Genomic DNA, 19,649 nt, shown 5'->3' on the forward strand with positions numbered 1-19,649 from the left:
GAGAGCGTTGGAAGCGGAAGTTAAGTTTAGACGATCATAAGTTAGGTTCGTACACTGGCCAAAAAGCTGGGTAATGATTTTTGTGCAGAATTAGGTTTTTTGAACGTGTATGGCCTCGCCCCTAACCAACGCAAACATTATATGAATATACATATATATATATTATATTTACAATGATGAAGAATGTAAGGCCCAGGCCAAGCAAGCACATATGTAACGTGTATTTGAACCACGTACACTTATATTTACATGTTTACATATACCAACATCCAAAGCAAAAATATATACACGTATAGGACTCAACATTTACAAATCCAATATTCTTATATGCAGCCCGCTGATTTGGGCCAATGTGGAAAGCAGAGCGTTACAATTATCTCCCAGCTAACTGAAGCGATTGAATGTCTATACATAATTTGTAATGCAAAATAAAATATATCACGTTATATTAAACAGTATCTTTCGAGTTTTTATTGCTTCAAATGACTACAGCAGTTTAATTTTTGTTGTCGTTTGGTGATCGATCTTCACAATCCGTATGATACCTGCAAAAAGGTAACATAGAAATTAGGTTGTGTTCTTAAGGTTTAATCACATTGATAGAAATAAATGTGACTGATCAGTCACATGAGTTTTCGACAGAGAAATTCAGCTATATGCTTGTCTAGGTTTTCTTCAAGAAAAAATGATAATCTTGCAAGAATTTAAAAAATACTTACCACCATAGTTTAGCAGAATCACAATCGATGCCAGATGTCAGGTATTACCTAGAAGGAAAAATAATATGGATATTAAACAATGGCTAGTGTTTAGCTATCGCAAATAGCGATATTTTGTCAGCTGAATATATCATCAATTATTCTTATGACAGGGATAACTGTTTGGCTTAAATAAGGTGTTCATCATAACATCATTGCTTCGTTCTATTATTTAATTTACTAACCTTTTTAACATTTCCACATTCATGAAGGTTTCAGCCACTCGATAAGTCGTTCCATTAATTGTGAAAGCCTAAAAGAGGAAAAGCAAGTTTTGATTAAGGTTGGTTCGTGTGATTGATTCGGCACAGCTAAAATTATTTGTCTAGTTCAGTCAAAAAAAGTAGCAACACACGTGTATTCAGGTATATGCTTGTCTATTGGTTTGTCATCAGAAAGAAAATGTAGGAAAATGTTAGGAATTGTTTAGTACACACCTTTATATAGTTAATGGAAAAAAATACTTCCACGGGTAATCTTCATCTGTAAGAAAAATAAAAGCACTGTTTTAAAAACGATCCAATAGAGTGGCATAAAGCGAAACATTGATTAGTCAGTAGTTTTAACCAATCGACATAATTTCTCCGACTGGGGCGGTATCCTTGATCATCATAATATTAATATAACTTAATATTAATTTCGTGATTGACCCACCTTGCAATTCATTATAATCCAACCCAATTTGGGTACAGCAAATGATGTAATCCTGTAATTTAAAGGAGTACACATTTAATAAAAAGGAAGTTTACAATTTTATAATAATTTATAATGTGATATGTATCAGTAAAAAAAATCCAATCGACATAATTTCTCCGACTGGGGCGGTATACGAAATCATCATAGAAAATAAGGGTAGTGTTAAAGATTGGTTGATATAAAACATACCTTGAACTTAAAATCAATTGCTGTTTGTGTACTGTTACCACTGTGAATATCTGTAAGATAAAAGAAAAAGGATTTACTACAAAGGTCTATCAAAGATTCACAACTATTCAAGAATTTAGCTATCAGAAAATTAATCCAATCGACATAATTTCTCCGACTGGGGCGGTATACGAAATCATCATAAAAAATAAATGGGGCGTCAAAAATTGTATTTGAAAGTTGGCCTACCTTAAAGGTTTTTAAGCCATCCTCCACTTGGTGGAATTTGTTATTTTTGTATATATGCAAATCTGAAATATAGAAACCCATATTATTAGTAAGATGATAGACATATATGTATATAGATCGCCTTTAAAAGTTAGTGTGTCAGATTATTGTATCATCAATTATTCTTATGACAGGGATAACTGTTTGGCTGTAAAAAGTTGTTCATCACAAAGGCAATATCTTAGTAGATAGCAAAAAGCAGGAACTGACCTTTTTTAATCACCAAAATTCCTTCGTAGTTTGATATAGAGTGCAAATATCTGTAAGAATAAAAACATAATTATTATCATTCGAATAAAGGGAAATACTAATAAGAAGAGTTTCATGTATGAATCAGCAACTTTTATCATCAATTATTCTTATGACAGGGATAACTGTTTGGCTTAAATAAAGTGGTCATCATTGCGCATATGAAGTTAAATTTTTTTTTTTAGTTATATGCTTACCATTTATTCATGAAATTCGATGAATATTTCCGCATTTCCCTTTGCCTTGCCTGTAAAATAAAGTACTTTAGTTTATGCTTACTAAAATTTGATGTAAAATGGTTTTGTTTTGCTGGGCTCAGTCAGGTGAAAATCAACATGATTGTTCGGTTATATGCTTGTCTATTGGTTTGACATCACAGAAAAGGTACATATATTATTGTTATATTACAAAATAATTACTTACCTTTAAACTACATAGCCCAAAACCGATTTTCAATGCGCAATACAACTATTTCTGAAAAGATAAAATAAAGTTGCTTTTAAAACTACTCGTACAGAACACAAAAGTAATTCTTGCATAATTTAAATCAGCATTTTAGTTTTGCGTTGGATATGGAACAGTTTTCTTCATTGAATATCAAAGCGAGCTGGGTAAATGTTTCATCATAATATTTCTAAAAATGTTCGTAAATCTTTTGTTAAATTACCTTATATTTCCGAATTTACCCTCAGTTTTGGTTTCCATTGGTAGACATTGTTCTATAAATACAATATAAAACGAAAAATAATCAATTAATACTGTATGTGCAGATTTGTGATGATTTAACACTTGTAAATATATGTACAAATGACTCAGTTTCTAAGGTGTAAGTATTCATCAAAGCTCTTCAAGAGTAGCAAATAATAATAGATCATCATTTTCAGGTATAACTAGTTAACATACCCAAATTTAATACACACCTGAGAAGAGATCCAGATGTTTTTGTGGATGGCCTATTTTGGTCATTTTTGTGAACAATTTTCTGTAAATATATTAAGAAAACATAATATAATAGCCGTATAGAAAGTCACATTTATAAGTGTATGATAAAAGTCAGCAATATAAGTTTTGCGTTGGATATGGAACAGTTTTCTTCATAGAAAATCAAAGCGAGCTGGGTAAATCTTTCATCACACAAATATACAATGTTACTTTATAAACTGTGTATTTTTAATTACCTAATTTTTCCATTCTTAATTAGCAGTCCAACCAAGACCTGAATTTAATTCTGAAAATATATTGCAATATTTTAAGCATTAATATTTAGGTAAAAGAGTTTATTCGATCTAATCTAGTTTAATTAAAGTCAGCAAGTTATTTTTGCGTTGGATATGGAACAGTTCTCTTCATAGAATATCAAAGCGAGCTGGGTAAATGTTTCATCATACGAGAAATGTATCGCGAATAATATAGTAATGTTATTACCTCAAATTTTTCATTTATCAGGAATTCGTAAAGCCCTTATTTCGGTTTATTTGAACTCAATTCCGTCTATCTGCAAACACATTAATAAAATATATTAAGAACATTAAACAAACAAATTCAGTCTCGATGAGACTTAGTTTTTTAATTTTACATCAGGTTTTAAGGTGAAAGTATTCATCAATGACCTTCAAGAGTAGCAAATAATAATAAATCATCATTTACATGTTTTTTATTATTCAAATGTATGAAATACCCACCTTCTCGTAAACCACGTGCCTTTCAATCCACTTTTAATTTGAATCTCTGCAAATAGAAACACAACCATGTTAGATATATTAACAAAAAGCGCATAGCTTGTTGAAAAAGTCAAGTAGTCAGCAGTATATTTTTGCGTTGGATATGGAACAGTTCTCTTCATTGAATATCAAAGCGAGCTGGGTAAATGTTTCATCATTCAGTTATAGAAGATATCAAGCAACTATAGTTTACAATGTGCATAGTACAGTACTTTCAAAAATTCCACAATTTTAAAATCGAATTTTTGGGATTCGAAGTAATAACCACGTGGAATTTCATGGAACCAAGGTACTTATTTGTTTCTCATTTCCTTGGATATGACATTGTTGCAATAGATTTTAAATAGAGCATATGGCTAAACTATTGTAAACTATAGTTAAGTGATGTTCAAAAATTTTAAGTCAAAACTAACCTTACTTTCGGACACGTGTGGATAAATTTGGCAGAAAACCACCAAAACTGTTTTTTTCCATTGCTATATTCAATGATTGTCCTGCTACCGCACATCATCCTGTAAATTAAAGAACAATATGAGTATATTGCAATTTTATCACTAAATCAGTCGGCAACTTGTGGCTTTTTATTATCAGTATAAATAACCAATCAACACGTCTCTTCAGACTGGGGCGGTACGAATATTATCATCAAGTAAGCCATCTGCCTATTTAATATACTTTAATGAAACGTCATCTTACCCTTTTATTAAACTTTAATTGAGAATCGAAGCAGAAAACTCGACCGTCCATTTTGAATGAAAAAAAGAAGTGAAAGAATGCACGTGGCGATGTGACCGTATTACGATTCTACAAAAATATTGCTTTTACCTAGCCGGTAATCGATAGTTCTCGAGGGTAGTTCCAAAAATCGTGTGCCCTACAAAGTGTGAATAATTTGTTTTATTGCTCAATATTTATTATTTTTAATATTATTTCGTAATGCGAGTAGTTAAAAGCTTTTTAAGCAAGTACTTAAGAAATAGTATTAGTTTTAATTAAAGTTGATTTATATACAATTTTTTTGCATAGTTTTGGTGTTGTTTCTTAAAATACCACCGATACTAATGTTTTATTCAAGCAAAGACCTCGATACCTACTAAAACTATCGTTATTTTATTATGAATTCACTTAAGTTTGTAAATGATACCTAATTATTGTAATGGTGCTATCGATGGTTCTTAACACAGCTGTTGGTCCATCGAAGTGCTCCACCGAAGTGGTGGTGCGCTCTATCTTAAGTACCGTTTTGACTTAAACTGCTGCCTGGTCACACTGCGTATTTGTTGTTGCGTGCCGTTGCGTCGCGTGTGTGTCTCTTTGCGTAACGCTTAAAGTTTTGATTTGTATTTTCTCCGGCCGACGAATCCGCCGAAGAAATGGTGCTGACCAAGGAGTACCGCGTGTGCATGCCGCTTACGGTGGAGGAGGTGGGTGGCCGATTGTACTTTGCATTTATAATAAAGCCTCCAAATCAAGTTTTTCTCTCATCATATTGCAGTACAAAATCGGGCAGCTTTATATGATAGCGCGCCATAGTCTGGAGCAATCGGCGGAGGGCGAGGGCGTTGAGGTGGTCGAGAACAGGCCCTGCGAGGATCCCGTTCACGGCAAGGGCCAGTACACGGAGAAGCACATTCACTTGTCCAGGTGGGAATCTCTAGAGGCGCTACTTAGTTGTAGAATATCTCTCTGACTACAAATAACTTCCATTTTAGCCGACTGCCCTACTGGATCCAGGCCATTTGCCCCCGCGTTTTCTATGTAATAGAGAAATCATGGAACTACTATCCGTACACGCTAACAGGTGAGGAGTGACAGTAACCCACCACCACCTACTGCGCATCCCAGTCTATTTTTAGTCTAATTGTGTATTCTGGAGGCGGGGCTGCCGTCCTGCCATCTTACTAAAGCCATATGGCAAACGTTCATCGTGTGATTTTTTGGGGGCCAGCAAGAATTCCCCCTTATCACCAGACCATCATCAATACGTCTGCCGATAAGTCCTCCACCAAACACCTGTTTACGTCACCGATATGGTTTTGTTTGGAATTGAAGAAAGCACTCCATGGCATTTGTTAGCAACTGCGTGTATTCCCAGCGCATATGTTGATAAAATCGGATTACACGGTCTCCATTGCATCCGATTGAAAGCTATGCACTCGATGGGGATTATGGCAGTGGGTCGTTGACATGGAGGGAGTAATGGTTTATTTACATGCAAAGCTGTAATACTAGGATATTACTTTATAAGTCGTTGATTTTGATTCTATGAAAGCAGGCCTAACTAACTTCGCCTTTAATAGGTTATTTACGTAAAATAATCAATCAAATTGTAGGGCTTATTATTAATGTTTAATTGCGACTTTGTACCAAAGACCTTTAAATATTTCATGGAATCAAGGGGCTCTTATTATCAGATCCATGACTACTGTATTTTTAAGTATTACAAGCCAACACATTTAATGGACGGGGCTTATTGATTTTTATTCCTGTCATATTTTTATGTGCTGTAATTGATGTGAATTTGGATGGAACCTTCACCAGAATACACGGTAATTGCCTGAACTCTATTTTGATCCGCCTTCGCTAACCAATTATTTCTTGACAGTGTTCCTTCATACCCAAACTAAATGTGCTTATCAAAACTAAGTACGAGGACAATAATGGCAGCACAGAAAACGTAATAGTAACTTGAAGGTCAAACTTAACATTGAAGAATAATGTAATTTTCTTGTCAGTGTCTGGAACTTACTGAAGAAGAGCTCAATGCCCGAGCTGTGGAATATTTGGATATAGCGTTCGATGAAGTCAGAGCCAAGCATTATAAGAAGGAGGAAGATCCCAAGTTATTCAAATCCGAAAAGACAAGTAATGTGATCATGTGAATGATAAAATTCAGGCAAAAAAAAAATGCATATTTATTTTATTTTTAGACCGTGGTCCACTGATTGAAGGATGGCAGAAAACGGACAAGCCCATTATGTGCTCCTATAAAGTTGTCCATGCCAGCTTTGAGGTATGGGGTCTGCAGACCAAAGTGGAGGACTTCATTCAGCGCGAAATTTGGGAGATTCTCCTACTGGGACACCGGCAGGCTTTCGCATGGGTGGACGAATGGCATGGAATGACCCTAGAGGATGTTCGGGCCTACGAGCGCCAAAAGCAGGCCGAGACCAATGAGAAAATTCACAACACAAGTGGTGCCTCTGATGGAGATATTTATTGAGAATTTAACTAAAACCTAGGAAAATTGAAGTGACAGAATGCAGGCAGAAATAGTACCTTTAAGGCCTCGCGGCAAGCTTAAAAAGTTTCATAGAAAAGATCTTATTAACGTACGCATATTTGTGTGTATATATCATTGTCGATGCATTTCTACGGTCCAAAGAAGCTCAGAGCTCTAGTAACTGCCTGCTGCGTTTAAAAGTACAATGCACAAGCACCTAGCTGGAAACTCGTAACCAAATAATTGTTACAAACCAGACCACGCAATTTTTAGTCAAACGTTTATGCGTTGCACAGACATCCTAGTGAAAGGTTTGTGTTAACTATATTCCCTAGTTTAGCTCACATCTAAATGTATATTTTGTTGTACAAATACCAACGATTAAACATATTAGAAATGTACCTATGTCATATGATTCTTAATTACTTTTATTCAGCACCCGAGGGCCATTAAAAAGTTTTGATTTGTTGCTGGCCAAATTATAAGTCATTTGTATGCCAGTGAACCGAGCAGCAGATAGAGCTGATTCACCACCTACTTGACCGAGTGGATCGCCAGTGTGTAAGTCAATAAATGCGAGCGGAATTGACCCTGACGCTGATCATAAATAACCCTCACACCGGGGAACTGAACAGCTGCTCCACCCGAAACGAGCCCCCAAAAAACGTGGAGAGGACTATTGATAAGTCTATTTCGCTCTCGCTGCCAGCTGATTTGCCGCTGGAGATCTCGGACGTCAAAAATGATTACCCGCGGAGCGGCTAAAGAAAAAAAAACAGCAAAAGCACCAGCGGTTCGCGTTCGCGCCGCATTTGAACTTCAAACGCGAGAAAAGTAGCACAGTGCGGATAGATACGCGGATGCGTGGTCATTAAGCGACGGATCGCGGAAAATAACAATTTTTTGATCATGATTTTAGCATAGAGCAAATGGCAGAGCCAAAACAATTCAATCGAAATTGCCCAACCTGCCCTACCTGTGCCGATCGGCACAATGGAATATTCTGATTGAAAACAACGCAACCCGGATAAACAGTCTTTAAATAAATATTTAAAAATACCCGAATAATATTATGGCGACCAGTGTGTTTCAAAAACGGGCAGCGAAAACATTTTCGCTCTTTTGCATGCTTTTAGTAAGGTAAAAACACAAGTGGACCCCGCGGCATATGTGTAATCCAGTGTAATAGTTGCAATTCGCCGCTGTTATCAGATGTTTACAGCACTAGCTTATTTATTAATAAACATACTAAATCCTATTCTGTGCCACTCCATATGTGGGTTATAGTCCATGGTAAACCTTTTATGGGGCCATGCAATCAAACCGAACTGATTGGGTTTTATGGTTAATATAAAGACTAGGCAAACCAAACGAACTGGAGTACATTAAAGAGTTCACTAGAACCAAAGCCTAAGTTGCCCTATCATTGTTTGTACTTCCCACACATGATATGATAGCTTTATTCTTCTTTTTTGTGTAACGAGTTTAATATTCCAAACGCACATGGCAATTAGAGCAATAAAGTTCTATGGTAGCAACTCCCTCAAAATTTAAAACAGAGGCGAAAAGCCATTCCGCACTTATCGCTCACCCCAAGCAGCGTATCACAACCATGAATTTCAGAGGGATTCAGGTATCTGGCTCAAATTTAAGAATTCTTATCGCAGTAACGGCTATAAAAAGTTTTCGTTTATCAAAATAATATATAACAACAAAACGCTTTCAGATCTGGGTCGGTTGTCTGCTCACATTTCTTCAAATCATCTTTTCGATTTTATTTATTCTGCGGCACCTATTGAGCAATCTCGATGAGAATCAAGAACCAATTGACAGCCGCTGTCGTGACGGATTTATAAGTGGATTTATTTAGATTTAGTGTTAGTGGAAAAGTGATTGAAATGTTTGCAATTCATCTTCAGTGTACCTTTTAATTATTATTTTTTCCTGACCAGCCGATTTTATTGTCTAAATGAAAAAGCATGCCAACTGTCCCATGATCAAGAGTCAACTGAGAAGTGATATTCAATTAAAATGCGACTGAACTTGTCCGCAGATGCTATCACGCATACGCCATGTTGCACACTTGGTATACATTTCAGCGAACCAAGTGAAACTTCGAGGGACAAATAAAACAAATTTCGGTGTCGGAAAATATTGAAATACAGGTCTGAGCGTCTGTTTGTGTGTACCCTTTCAATTTGGCAGTAATAATTAATGATAATTGGCAGCCCAAGTCACTCGGAGAAAGAGTGTCGATTCTGTCAGTTAGGATTTTGGCTTTATAAAGCACATATGCGGAATAGCAAACGAATTTCAATATTTGTCGTTCCCAAAATGTTACCACTTCTAATCAAACAAAGCTGCTACCGAACTGCCTTTTTTCGTGGATTAATACGAAAATATTGTCGATGTTGTTATATTTCACTTTGTGTATTGTTGAGTTTAACGCCTTGAACGCCAGTTGCTAATTGTCAGTTAGTACCCTTCGGAAAATGCGCCGGGGAATATTAGAAGATGATGTATGTATTTTCCGTGCGTATTCTCGCAGCGTTCTTATGATTACTCAATAATATTTACTGTTGAAAATTCGTTTCGGAAATAATCTTATAAATATTTCACCGAAAGTTTTCCCCGACCTACCTCTACATTCAGTAATACAGTTGAAAAACACACTTGAATCGCGGAAACGGGCCTTTAAAATCATCCCAGACTGTGACTCCTGTGTGTCAACCAGCAATGTAGCACCTATAGATGTGGCAAATGAGCATCATGTGATACACTTCGATTCTCGGTTCGCTAATAGAACCGCCATATAGACAAAACAAACAAGATTTCCATACTACTGCCAGCGTGAATGTGAGTTGAGTTTAGCTACCGTTTAGATTACAGACATATATTTGTCAAGTCGGTTGGCTAAAAGCAGTTTGAAGTGCTTAATACCGATTCATGGCTATATTTAAAGGCGAGATGCGTAAATGGGCCATATTCTTTTCTCAATTTATCAACCCTCAACATGTTAGTTGAGCCAAATTTCCGGGATGTAGGGCGAGAAAATAAAGGAAATTAAATAGTTAGTATCTCTATCCGTATCTGTGTATTCCCAAAGCAATTAAGTCTTACCTGGCGCCTGCTTATCGAGTTGGCCCTAAAAGAGAGTCGCAGTGCGACTAAATTTATCTGCCTATCTGGCCCAAAAATAGCATCATGAGATAGACATTTATTTACTTATCACTTATCTGTTACTTAGACTGGGCCATGCAGCGGATGCCAGCCATGAGACGAGCACTTTGCTGACCACCATCACCACCGAGATCATGCCGATGCCCGATTCCGGGCGCGGCTGCTTTGGTTGGTCTTCGGCGCCGGAGGCGGCGGGCGGAAACTGCTCCAGATCAAACCGGAACGGAACTCTTAAGTGCTATGGCGGAATGAATAACCTCGCTGCCCTGAAGTGAGTATGGTATACAAATAAATAGGGTTCATTTAAGTCCCCTAAAGAATAAGAACTTTGTAATTGTGCCCGATAGGTGGCGCATCAGATAGTCGAAGCACTTTGCTTTATGCTTCCTTTTGCTACTAATTCCTGTAATGGTTTTATATATTCATTATAGCCAGTCTGGAAAGTTGAGCAAAGCGCAGCCCGCACTGGAAATGCTTCTCTGCGGCTGGCCAAAGGACGGTCTAAATCATTTCAGGGATCTTCAGAAATTGCCACGCCTTCGGTCACTGACCATCGAGTACAGTGGCTTCACCGAATTCAAATTCGATTTTCCCGAGATGTCGGAGCTTCATACCATCAATATTTCGTGGACGAATCTCTCATATATTTCATCCCGAACCTTCAAACGGGTGCATCCGCTCAAGGTTTTAGATCTGCGATGGAACCAACTCATCCAACTGGATGGACCTCTGTTGCTGCCCCGCAATTTCGAGCAGCTCTATCTGGCGGGTAATCCGTGGAACTGTACGCGAAACTTCAAGTGGATGTTGCTGCAGCCGGAAAAGGGACGTCTGGTGGTGGACCGCGACGAACTAATCTGCACAGATCGAAAGTATAAGGAACGCCAGATGCTCCTCGTCATGCACTATAAACTGGTAGGTAACTGCTTATTCATCCTTACCGATCATTAGTACGATAATCTGATTATTGTAGGAACTGAAGAAACAATGCCAATCCCACGAGGATCTAAGGAACTGCACTTGCCTCATGCATCACATCTTGCCCAGGACGCACATACCGCTCTATACGGTCAACTGTTCTCATCTGCAGTTCCACCGCTTGCCAGCCTTTTTGCCGGATAACACCACCACTTTAGTTATCAACGATAATATGGTAAGATTTATAATGTGCTCAATGGAACCTAACTCACTAGATTTGTTAACAGATCAGTGACATAAATCCGCTGCGGGACAATCCCCACTACCGTCACGTTGTGGATATGCAGCTGGAGAACAATCAAATATCCAATGTGGACAACTTGGAGGACACCTACTGGCTGCAGAACTTCCGCCTGCTCAACCTGCGGGGCAACAATCTCCGCAAGCTCCATGTCTACGCCTTGGACAACGCTCTGGATGACAACGAGAATGCCAATCTGCTATTGCTGAGCCGAAATCCGTGGCACTGCACCTGCAAGTTTGGCAGCAGAATGCGAGAGCTGTTGACCAAGTACAAGGATATCGTGCGGGATGCCTGGAATGTGAGCTGCACCTACCGCCTTGATGATGACCAGCTGCTGGCCAAAGTGCTGACCCTCAGTCGGCAGGAGATGTGCAATTTAAGCGTGGAGGGCGACACTCAGATCCACCCCATTGATTGGCTGAACGGGGTTCTGGCCAGCCTCATATTCCTCATCCTGGGCAAGCTTGCCTACGATTACTACTATTACAAGTATTACAGTCGAGTTCCTTGGATTGTGATGAAAATGCCTTAGTCGATAGTATTTCTCAACCAGAGACAACGGTTTTCGGTTTATTCTTGAAAATCTACAAAAACAATAGCGGTCTTTGTATCATATATGAATATTTATATATAAATAATGTTGTTTAGTTATTTATGTATGTATATTTAAGCTAGGTCAACGCAAAACTCTCAAAATAGTTGTTTTTCCACACTATTGCACTTTTTAAAATGTTTTGTTTGGTAAAAACATTCGTTCTCACGTTCCTACACATTTGACGGTTGATTTTAGCATTTAACCTGCATTTAAATTGGCACAAAGCGCTTAATTTGTAATAATGAGAAACAGCTAAGATAAGTTTATGTTTGCATCTGGACAGAACGGAATCTGTGTGAATTTTAAGTTAGTTGCACATTATTCCATTTAAATGAATCTAATTTTGTATCATGTATATATACAATTAAAACCCTCGATTTAATTTCTTTGGCTTTCAAAATCAGTGCAAAATGTCGCATCTTTTCGGTCAAAGCAAATGCAAACTGTTTAAAATAATTGTATAGGGTACAAGCTTATAAATTAAACAACAGTGCTGGACATTGTAAACAAATCTTAAAACATTTTTGTACTTTACATCAATCAAGTGAAAGATTAAACGAGGCTTAATAATTCGCTGGCTGGAAGCGGCATTTCTAAAATTCTTTTGGTTTCCTTCGTGAGTCTATTGAATGGCGGTTAAAAAGGTCGTCAATGTGTCTTATAAATTTGTTGTATAAAAAGTCGAAGTAAAATTTAGATCCTTTAAAATTGAGTTCCCTTGGTTTGCATTGTATATGATATGGAATCATTATCTAACCACTATACAAAACTAAAGACTCACGAAGGAATCAGCCAGAGATCGCAAATTAAATAACTGTGGATGGCATAAAGTTGGCTATTCTTCGGGGACCCAGTCTACCTGGTGTCCTCGCGTAAACTATGTTTTTGGCTAAGCATGCGAGTATTCAATATGTTTATAAGATACGATCCTACGATCCACTGTACAGCCTAGAACAGCATGTAGGAATGATCACGTTCCAGTCGCGACTTGGCGCGGGATTGTATATTGCCTATTGGATCCGAAGGCGGTGGTATGCCATTGATCTGATGGGTAGGCTCCTTGTAGAAGAACTCAGTCCTTCCATTCTTGTGGCCATAATAAACGGAGTCGTGGGATCTAAAAATGTTTCAAACTTAATAAAACCATTCACAGAATGTGTATGACAGTTGATACATACCTTAAGATCAAATCAGTAAGATGATGACCACTGGAATGTATTGAGTGCATGCTTTCAATTATGTTAAGCTCTAGGGGATTCCAAGGGCCATTCCGCTGCAGAACATCCCACTTGGAGTCGACGCACATGAAGCTATAGTTGCTGCCGTCGCGGTTGTCACCCTCTACATTTACGTTTAAGGTCTGGTTTAGTTGAGATTCCATGTGCGGAAACTTGGCCACGCATATGTCGAACTAGTTGGATGAAGTATGATAAATTATTAACTGAATTCGTTCACGACAAAAAATCTATCAACTTACCATCTTCTGTACAACTGGTTGTTGTTGACAAGTACCATCCTCCATTAGCAATAACAAGGTCATATTCTGCTGACCACAAATGTAGAGTTCAGTTCTCTGCAAGCCATCAGGTTGAATTGGACCCGGAGGTTGAGCAGGAGCAGTGGACAAAGCCGCCAATGCATCCACTGCATCCTCGCACTTCAGTGAACTTCGCCGTGGGAAAACCTTACTGGTTGTAAGCGGAGTTTGTATCTCGATGGGCGTAGTTTCGCTTAGAGCCAGAACAGATAGTTTGGCCATCAGCGGTGTTAGTGGTACGCCACCAGCTCCACTGCGTCCGGACGCACGCTCTCCGAAAGTAGATTCGCCAGCTGATTTCAATGGCAGAGTCATGGATCGCTTGTCCAGCGGAGTTTTGGCTGCGGAAACGTTGAGATTCCTATCGGCGGACGATGCTTCCGCTGCTTGCTGTCTCATGTGCTCGTCGAGCTTTTGGATCTCGGCGTTGAACTCCTGGAACTCGGCTACCAGAGCGGCAAGTTCAGCATCTTCGTGCGCCTGCTCACTAGCCGCACCCCACAATTTGCGGTACTGATCAAGAAACTGCTGGAACAAACTGCGCGAGATCTGCTGGCCGTTAGTGTTAAATACTGGATAGGTGGGATCGCTGATGGTCCGGGAAGTAATCTTCTCATCGTCCTCTATGAAATCCGGCGAACCCGAAGAGGCATCGCCATTAGCGCTTCCATTTCGGTTCACATCGGGCTTGAGGCCATGTGTAAAGTTATTCAATTTCTTTGAGATGGCGCGAAGCGCATCCTGGAGGTCTGCAGAGGATTTGCGTCGGGTCAACTGTTTGTTTGGATTGCTAATGAAGTTCTGGAAGAATTTCTCTACATCCAGTTTCAGAGAATTTCGACGCGAATGTGTTTTGCCATTAGAATTGTGAATATCCTCTTCTTTGCCCTCATCTTCTGGATTTGCGCAAATGGACATTACATTGGCCACCGGCAGAACCTTGTTCTCGGTCATTGGAGTATTGCAAACGCTGGTTCGTCCAATGAACTGCGGATAGGAATCGGTTTCGTCGAAATTTATTGATGCAATGCCAGACTCCGGCAGCTCTTTACTCTGCATGCTTTTTATACGCAACGGCAGGTGGGTGGGTCGCATAGATTTGGGTCTGGCTGGTGGCAGTTCAACTGCTCCCGCCTGCTCTGGGGCGTGCTCCTCCTCGGGTATATGAGTAAAAATGAGCGACTTGTCCCGCTTCATCTTACGCTTGGCATACTGAAACGGCATCCCATTTTGGGTGAGCTGAGCCGTGTTCATCTGTAGGTTCTGAGCACGCTGTGCTTCGCCAGCTAACTGACGGTACTGCATTCGCTCCAAATAAACCACCAGCATCTGAACGCCGTTGGGTATGTGGAACTCAGGATAGTTGGTCACTGGCTCGGCCGCTGTGCGAATGTGGAGTGGATCAGTGAGCACAAGGTGCTTGGTCACCATATCGCTTAGTTGGGAGGCCACCACCCTAAAAGATTCGTGTTAATAAATTGGTCAGACTTTCTGGATTTACCTACTTGTTGTGGTACAGAATCGCTCCGCCAAGTACTCCCTTTGTTTGCTGGCAACTTTGCAAGGTTTGAATAGCCTCCAGGAATATATGACTGGCCGTCTGGAAAAGAATCACGGTTATCTAGGTCCTCGCTTTGTTCTTCTAACCACTCACCTTTGGCATTCGTAGCCTCGGCACATTTTGAAATGTATTTCCGTTGCGTTGCAGCATCGGCAGATATGTTTCAAAGATGTGGTACAGTTTCTCGCTGAGATTCCGGCGGTTTAGGGCGGGCGGAGCAGCATACTGAGCATACAAAGTCTGCACATCACGGTGGAAAAACTTGAGCAGGGAACTCAGGAGATCAGCGCGATGTTCCAGCAGTTGGTCGCCAATATTTCGATCAGTGCCAATTGCCTGAGGAACATAATACTCGATCGAATGAATACAAGAAAATGGAATTACTTGAGTAATTTTACCAGAATGAAACGACCGAATTCCTTCAGCACAAACTTGCCATTCTGCAGGGCCAGGATGCGGGGATTAAAAAAGCAATCCTTGAGGAAGTACGAGGTGCCCATGAGCTGACCACACAAAGCCACCTTCTGGGAGTCGGACACCCAGCTTGGGTGGAAGTACAGCACCGCCGATATGGGATCATCCGCCTCGTCCGTGAGACACTCTGTGTCGTAGACAAACACTATCATCGTCTCCCTGTAAATACGACAGAGTTAGAACAGAAGGGTTATTGTAATTCAGACTTTGAGGCAAGGAAATATGTATATTTCAAATGCTGAGAGAAAAGCTTCGGAGCAATTACGCTCGTACTCAAAGTGCCAACTATTTTCCCTGCTAAAATATGAGCTGTATCTTGAAACTTGTTCAAGAATTCATACAACAAGTGCTTTAGAAAAACCGGTATGCACGTAAACACTACAAATACAATCAATGCTCAACGTTTTCGCTAACAGTTAAATGTAAATTGGGTTTTATGCAATCTCCATTTGTTTGGCATTGTCTAAGGCAACTCATGTGGAAACACAGTTTAGGGATGAAGTAAGCAACCTCTCGGGGAGGATCAAGGCCTGCTGCTTCTGCTGAACCTTCTGCCATCGCTTGTGCCTGGTTCTGCGCCAGTCCCGAAACATTGTTGCTGAAATCTAGTGGATTTCGGTGCTTCCAAGTCTAGCGTTGCATCGTGGCTCCTTATCACACTTAACGACCGACGTTTCTGATAAGTCAACAAGCCAATAGCTCCGCGCAATGCCAACTGTCTGATTCCGATGTGGCCCAGCTGCCTGATACGACCAACCGTGATACGAGAGCGTGATCAGAATTCCGCTCACGCCTAGGTGAACCAGCAGGTGAGAAGTGAGGTGAAAGCTTCCGAGTGTTTCCATCATTGCGGTTGAGCGGGTGTACGAGCAGTAATGTATTCATCGAAGTGGTGACCGCTTCAATGACGAAGGTATCGATTCCAGTTTAAGAGGGTAACGAATTTGACTATGCCTTCTACAATATGTTACGGATTATAAAAAGCTTTGGGATATTTACGTTTTATACATTGACATATACACGTTAAAATCGAGCAGTATTATACAAGAAGATAGTCAGATTTTATAGAAGTTAAACATAATCAAAGACCTTGTCTGTTTTATTGCGCGTTATAAAAAGTTTATTTGGACCATCAACATCAATTTTATCCAGCTGCAGTTTTTAACACAATCGGTTGTAATTGCTGAGCCGGGGTCAAATAAGATTGTCTAGATAGGCTATACTTGGCGACATATCCATTGGGACCAGCTTCGTAGGTGACCAGCAGGTTTATGGATCCGGGAAAACGCTGGAAAAAAGTGCCCTTAACTTGAAGCAGATCTGGAGCAATCTGTTCAACAATCTCATCCCGCGTCGAGCCATCGAGGTCAATCCTACAATACGAAAGCCACTTGCTTGTGTTTACTGAATTATCTTTACTTCACTACTTGTTTACCTCAGGGAATACTTTTTCTCAGATGGCACCAGCACAACTCCATTATCGTTAATGGGCGGCACGAACTTGGTAACTGAAGTTGTGGGTGACGAATTCACCAGACTCAGAAACAGAACCAAAAACACCTGTAGCAAATATTATACAACGATGGGCAGGAAAACTTTTGAGACGAACTTACTGAGCTTAACATAAAGTGCGCCATGATGATCTTTTGCCTGTTGGTTAGCGACTGCTGTTCCTAGATAACTCACAGCTAGCAAATAAACTCTTACTTAAAGCACGTCTAAAACTGGAATCATCAGTAAACACATTCAAAAATCGTTCTCTGCTTATAATATATATTATAATAGAAAAATAATGCGCGTTTTGAATACTGTCAATAATGGTTTACATAACAATAAAACTTCCCACGGTGAATCATTGTCCAGGAAACAAAGTCACCCAATAAGATTTTAAATCAGGGTCTAAACAATTAACGATAAGAGCAACCAAAATAGGAATATTAATTTCTTAAAAGCTTTCTTAAACAGGCGTAATCTAAAGCCAATTTATTGATTTCTATTAACATGTATGTGACGATTACTATTTGATTACTGTTAATAAATACGGAGATGACTAAAAATATAAATTACGGCAAGTTGTGGCTTTAATCTCTCGTTAATATCAATACTAAGCTTTATCCAGCTGTTGTTTTTAGAGCAGTGGGACTGAGGAATAGTGGGGTGTCCGGAGGCAGCGTTGGAGGTTTTTTTCCGTAGCTGTATTTCGCGACATATCCATTCGGACCAGCCGCGTAGGTGACAATAAGATTGGCGCCCTGATCCTCGAAAGGCTGGTTAATCACACCTTTGACTTGCAGGTGTCCGGCTTCATTCTGGCTCACGGATTCCTGGCGAATAGTGCCACCCGGATGTTCGATTCTACAGATGCAAAACTATCTAATTAAAGGGTCGCTGTCTCTGGACTTTCATTAGCTACCTGAGGAAGTATTCTTGATTGAGGGGCTCGAGTTGGAAGCCATTAGTGCGGATTTGCGGAACGATAGTTGGGGAAGTTTGCGGTGCGGCATTGGCCAAAGAGAAGATGAGAATCGCCAACAGCTAGATATTAACATGATTCCAAAAATGTATGGTTTAACTTTGATTTGCTTACATATGCTACTACACTACCTACCGCGCAAAAATCGCGAGACATGATGACCTGTCTGCGGTTGAATAAAAACTATCTGATCATCCAAACGTTTGGTCAGTTTTGAGCCCAAAACGAAGGCTGGTTGATTTAAGTAGCAAACGAGTTTTGATTTGTATGATGAAGATACAAAAAAATCACATTTCTGCTTCACGAGAAACACCTACTAATTCAAATAATTGCAGAATTCCCATCTTATATGGCAATTGAAAAAGGGACACAATAAAATAATTAAGACTCATCTAGCAAAACCATTCGGTAGCCTTCACTGCGACAATTAACTTGGTTCAAATGAATCTCCACACGTCATGTCCAATGCAAAATCATATAGTCATGATGAACTTGCGCTCCATTAACCACCTGGCCCATGAAAACTTCTTGGGGAGTTCCCAACCCAAATTTTAACTCTTTCTACGTGAGATTCTTACAGTTCTAAAAAGTATACTTTAGAATATGACGAATAGGGCTTTGACCTTTAAGACATCGCTCATTTCGGATTTGTAAAAAAATGTTTTTCAAATATTATAAAGTATAAATACATAAAAATATATGAACTTTTTAAATGAATATAAAAATGGTTTATTGTTTTTCCTCATCGTAATAACTTAAATTTTTGTTAGAAAATGTTCACAGGAAATCTTTTTATATTAAAATATAAACACAAACTTTTTCATTATACATATGTTGTGTATTGTTGTGTATTCATAACATATTTATAAATAAGCAATGTTTATTTAAGACTTTTCTTGATATAACATTACAATAAAGTCCGATACCGGTTTTTGACGATACGACTTAAGAATTGGTTTAATTGGAGACTCATGCATCCTTTGAAAATTATTATTGAGCTGAACTTAATAATCAAATTTCATTTTACCGGTTACCAGTCTTATGAACTTTGACATTTTATCAATTTCTCCGCTCGGAATCGATACATATCTCACTCTTCTTCTCCCTCCTCCTCTTCCCACTTCCTGTGTATGTGAATGCAAATTGAATGGGAGAGGGGAAGGTGGGTGGATGCGAGGGCGGAGGCTGCAGCTCAAAACAAACACAAAAATACCCCCACATACACAGCGCGCCGCCCACACACACACTCTCGCAGACGCAGGCACATAAGCGATTTAATGTTTTTGCACTCTTTCTTAACCTTATCTATTTCACTTACTTTGCAGCCATGGTGTATTGCACTTGTAATCTCCTCGTTGTCGGAAGATTATTGCACTTTATTTCTGCTTCATTTTATTCATTAGTATTTATTTTTCTTTGCCCAGGAACTTACGGCACTGCCATACCTAGATGTTACTAAAAAACACCGTACTGCATTGCTGTGCTACTCCTTAATACCAGATTC

At 39.3% G+C, this 19,649-nt stretch overlaps 5 protein-coding genes, 1 long non-coding RNA gene and 3 other non-coding genes across 12 annotated transcripts; 2 read left to right on the plus strand and 7 right to left on the minus strand.

The window, feature by feature from the left end:
* Positions 1 to 443: 443 nt before the first annotated feature.
* Positions 444 to 4,682, minus strand: LOC113564241. Of its 3 annotated transcripts, none has more exons than XR_003407832.1 (17): positions 4,577 to 4,682; positions 4,299 to 4,392; positions 3,842 to 3,887; positions 3,585 to 3,654; positions 3,338 to 3,387; positions 3,080 to 3,141; positions 2,827 to 2,878; positions 2,583 to 2,633; positions 2,357 to 2,406; positions 2,121 to 2,170; positions 1,872 to 1,933; positions 1,644 to 1,693; positions 1,413 to 1,464; positions 1,196 to 1,241; positions 944 to 1,011; positions 720 to 767; positions 444 to 545 (listed from the first exon to the last, which is right to left on the minus strand). It is a non-coding gene; the product is annotated as an uncharacterized LOC113564241 (long non-coding RNA). The 3 variants fall into 3 exon arrangements; XR_003407830.1 differs by having other exon boundaries at positions 4,294 to 4,392; XR_003407831.1 differs by having other exon boundaries at positions 3,063 to 3,141; positions 4,294 to 4,392.
* Positions 830 to 913, minus strand: LOC6546566. The gene has a single exon (XR_046627.2). It is a non-coding gene; the product is annotated as a small nucleolar RNA R38 (small nucleolar RNA).
* LOC6546561 lies at positions 2,003 to 2,083 on the minus strand. Its single transcript, XR_046622.2, has one exon. It is a non-coding gene; the product is annotated as a small nucleolar RNA R38 (small nucleolar RNA).
* Positions 2,237 to 2,322, minus strand: LOC6546560. The gene has a single exon (XR_046621.2). It is a non-coding gene; the product is annotated as a small nucleolar RNA R38 (small nucleolar RNA).
* A 408-nt stretch (positions 4,683 to 5,090) lies between the features above and the next one.
* On the plus strand, positions 5,091 to 7,508 carry LOC6546783 (cytoplasmic phosphatidylinositol transfer protein 1). The gene is made up of 7 exons (XM_001974521.3): positions 5,091 to 5,304; positions 5,376 to 5,524; positions 5,593 to 5,681; positions 6,422 to 6,429; positions 6,486 to 6,557; positions 6,616 to 6,745; positions 6,811 to 7,508. Exons 1-7 carry the CDS (start codon positions 5,254 to 5,256, stop codon positions 7,101 to 7,103), a joined length of 792 nt encoding a protein of 263 aa, XP_001974557.1. The 5' UTR covers positions 5,091 to 5,253; the 3' UTR covers positions 7,104 to 7,508.
* A 355-nt stretch (positions 7,509 to 7,863) lies between these two features.
* LOC6546782 (protein singed wings 2) lies at positions 7,864 to 12,042 on the plus strand. The gene is made up of 5 exons (XM_026980550.1): positions 7,864 to 8,243; positions 10,351 to 10,554; positions 10,715 to 11,198; positions 11,257 to 11,436; positions 11,489 to 12,042. Exons 1-5 carry the CDS (start codon positions 8,176 to 8,178, stop codon positions 12,035 to 12,037), a joined length of 1,485 nt encoding a protein of 494 aa, XP_026836351.1. The 5' UTR covers positions 7,864 to 8,175; the 3' UTR covers positions 12,038 to 12,042.
* LOC6546781 lies at positions 12,038 to 19,619 on the minus strand. 2 transcript variants are annotated; one of them, XM_015156615.2, is made up of 7 exons: positions 19,464 to 19,619; positions 15,597 to 15,831; positions 15,292 to 15,534; positions 15,143 to 15,237; positions 13,578 to 15,093; positions 13,279 to 13,511; positions 12,038 to 13,217 (listed from the first exon to the last, which is right to left on the minus strand). In XM_015156615.2, the coding sequence occupies exons 1-7, from the start codon at positions 19,472 to 19,474 to the stop codon at positions 13,049 to 13,051; spliced, it is 2,502 nt and encodes an 833-aa protein (XP_015012101.1). In that variant the 5' UTR covers positions 19,475 to 19,619; the 3' UTR covers positions 12,038 to 13,048. The 2 variants fall into 2 exon arrangements, with proteins under 2 accessions (XP_015012101.1, XP_001974555.1); XM_001974519.3 differs by lacking the exon at positions 19,464 to 19,619 and adding an exon at positions 16,183 to 16,396.
* LOC6546780 lies at positions 16,770 to 17,396 on the minus strand. Its single transcript, XM_001974518.3, has 3 exons — positions 17,286 to 17,396; positions 17,108 to 17,232; positions 16,770 to 17,045 (listed from the first exon to the last, which is right to left on the minus strand). The coding sequence occupies exons 1-3, from the start codon at positions 17,307 to 17,309 to the stop codon at positions 16,817 to 16,819; spliced, it is 378 nt and encodes a 125-aa protein (XP_001974554.2). The 5' UTR covers positions 17,310 to 17,396; the 3' UTR covers positions 16,770 to 16,816.
* On the minus strand, positions 17,648 to 19,449 carry LOC26526585. The gene is made up of 4 exons (XM_015157333.2): positions 19,173 to 19,449; positions 18,281 to 18,376; positions 18,086 to 18,207; positions 17,648 to 18,027 (listed from the first exon to the last, which is right to left on the minus strand). Exons 2-4 carry the CDS (start codon positions 18,299 to 18,301, stop codon positions 17,784 to 17,786), a joined length of 387 nt encoding a protein of 128 aa, XP_015012819.1. The 5' UTR covers positions 18,302 to 18,376; positions 19,173 to 19,449; the 3' UTR covers positions 17,648 to 17,783.
* Positions 19,620 to 19,649: the final 30 nt, after the last annotated feature.

The sequence above is a fragment of the Drosophila erecta genome, unplaced genomic scaffold (genome assembly GCF_003286155.1).
Source record: "Drosophila erecta strain 14021-0224.00,06,07 unplaced genomic scaffold, DereRS2 tig00000092-arrow-pilon, whole genome shotgun sequence".
Classification (NCBI taxonomy): Eukaryota; Metazoa; Arthropoda; class Insecta; order Diptera; family Drosophilidae; genus Drosophila; species Drosophila erecta.

Coding starts and splice junctions, on each gene's coding strand:
- LOC6546783 (XM_001974521.3), top strand. CDS start 5,254: ATGGTGCTGACCAAGGAGTACCGCGTGTGCATGCCGCTTACGGTGGAG. Junction 5,305..5,375: donor TGCCGCTTACGGTGGAGGAG/GTGGGTGGCCGA, acceptor ATCATATTGCAG/TACAAAATCGGGCAGCTTTA. Junction 6,558..6,615: donor ATAATGGCAGCACAGAAAAC/GTAATAGTAACT, acceptor TTTTCTTGTCAG/TGTCTGGAACTTACTGAAGA.
- LOC26526585 (XM_015157333.2), bottom strand. CDS start 18,301: ATGTCTCGCGATTTTTGCGCG. Junction 18,208..18,280: donor TGTCTCGCGATTTTTGCGCG/GTAGGTAGTGTA, acceptor GTTAATATCTAG/CTGTTGGCGATTCTCATCTT. Junction 18,028..18,085: donor AATCAAGAATACTTCCTCAG/GTAGCTAATGAA, acceptor TTGCATCTGTAG/AATCGAACATCCGGGTGGCA.
- LOC6546780 (XM_001974518.3), bottom strand. CDS start 17,309: ATGGCGCACTTTATGTTAAGCTCA. Junction 17,233..17,285: donor CGCACTTTATGTTAAGCTCA/GTAAGTTCGTCT, acceptor TATTTGCTACAG/GTGTTTTTGGTTCTGTTTCT. Junction 17,046..17,107: donor GAGAAAAAGTATTCCCTGAG/GTAAACAAGTAG, acceptor TTCGTATTGTAG/GATTGACCTCGATGGCTCGA.
- LOC6546782 (XM_026980550.1), top strand. CDS start 8,176: ATGGCGACCAGTGTGTTTCAAAAACGGGCAGCGAAAACATTTTCGCTC. Junction 10,555..10,714: donor AATAACCTCGCTGCCCTGAA/GTGAGTATGGTA, acceptor TATTCATTATAG/CCAGTCTGGAAAGTTGAGCA. Junction 11,437..11,488: donor TAGTTATCAACGATAATATG/GTAAGATTTATA, acceptor ATTTGTTAACAG/ATCAGTGACATAAATCCGCT.
- LOC6546781 (XM_001974519.3), bottom strand. CDS start 16,265: ATGTTTCGGGACTGGCGCAGAACCAGGCACAAGCGATGGCAGAAGGTT. Junction 13,512..13,577: donor AACCAGTTGTACAGAAGATG/GTAAGTTGATAG, acceptor TCATCCAACTAG/TTCGACATATGCGTGGCCAA. Junction 13,218..13,278: donor CTTACTGATTTGATCTTAAG/GTATGTATCAAC, acceptor AAACATTTTTAG/ATCCCACGACTCCGTTTATT.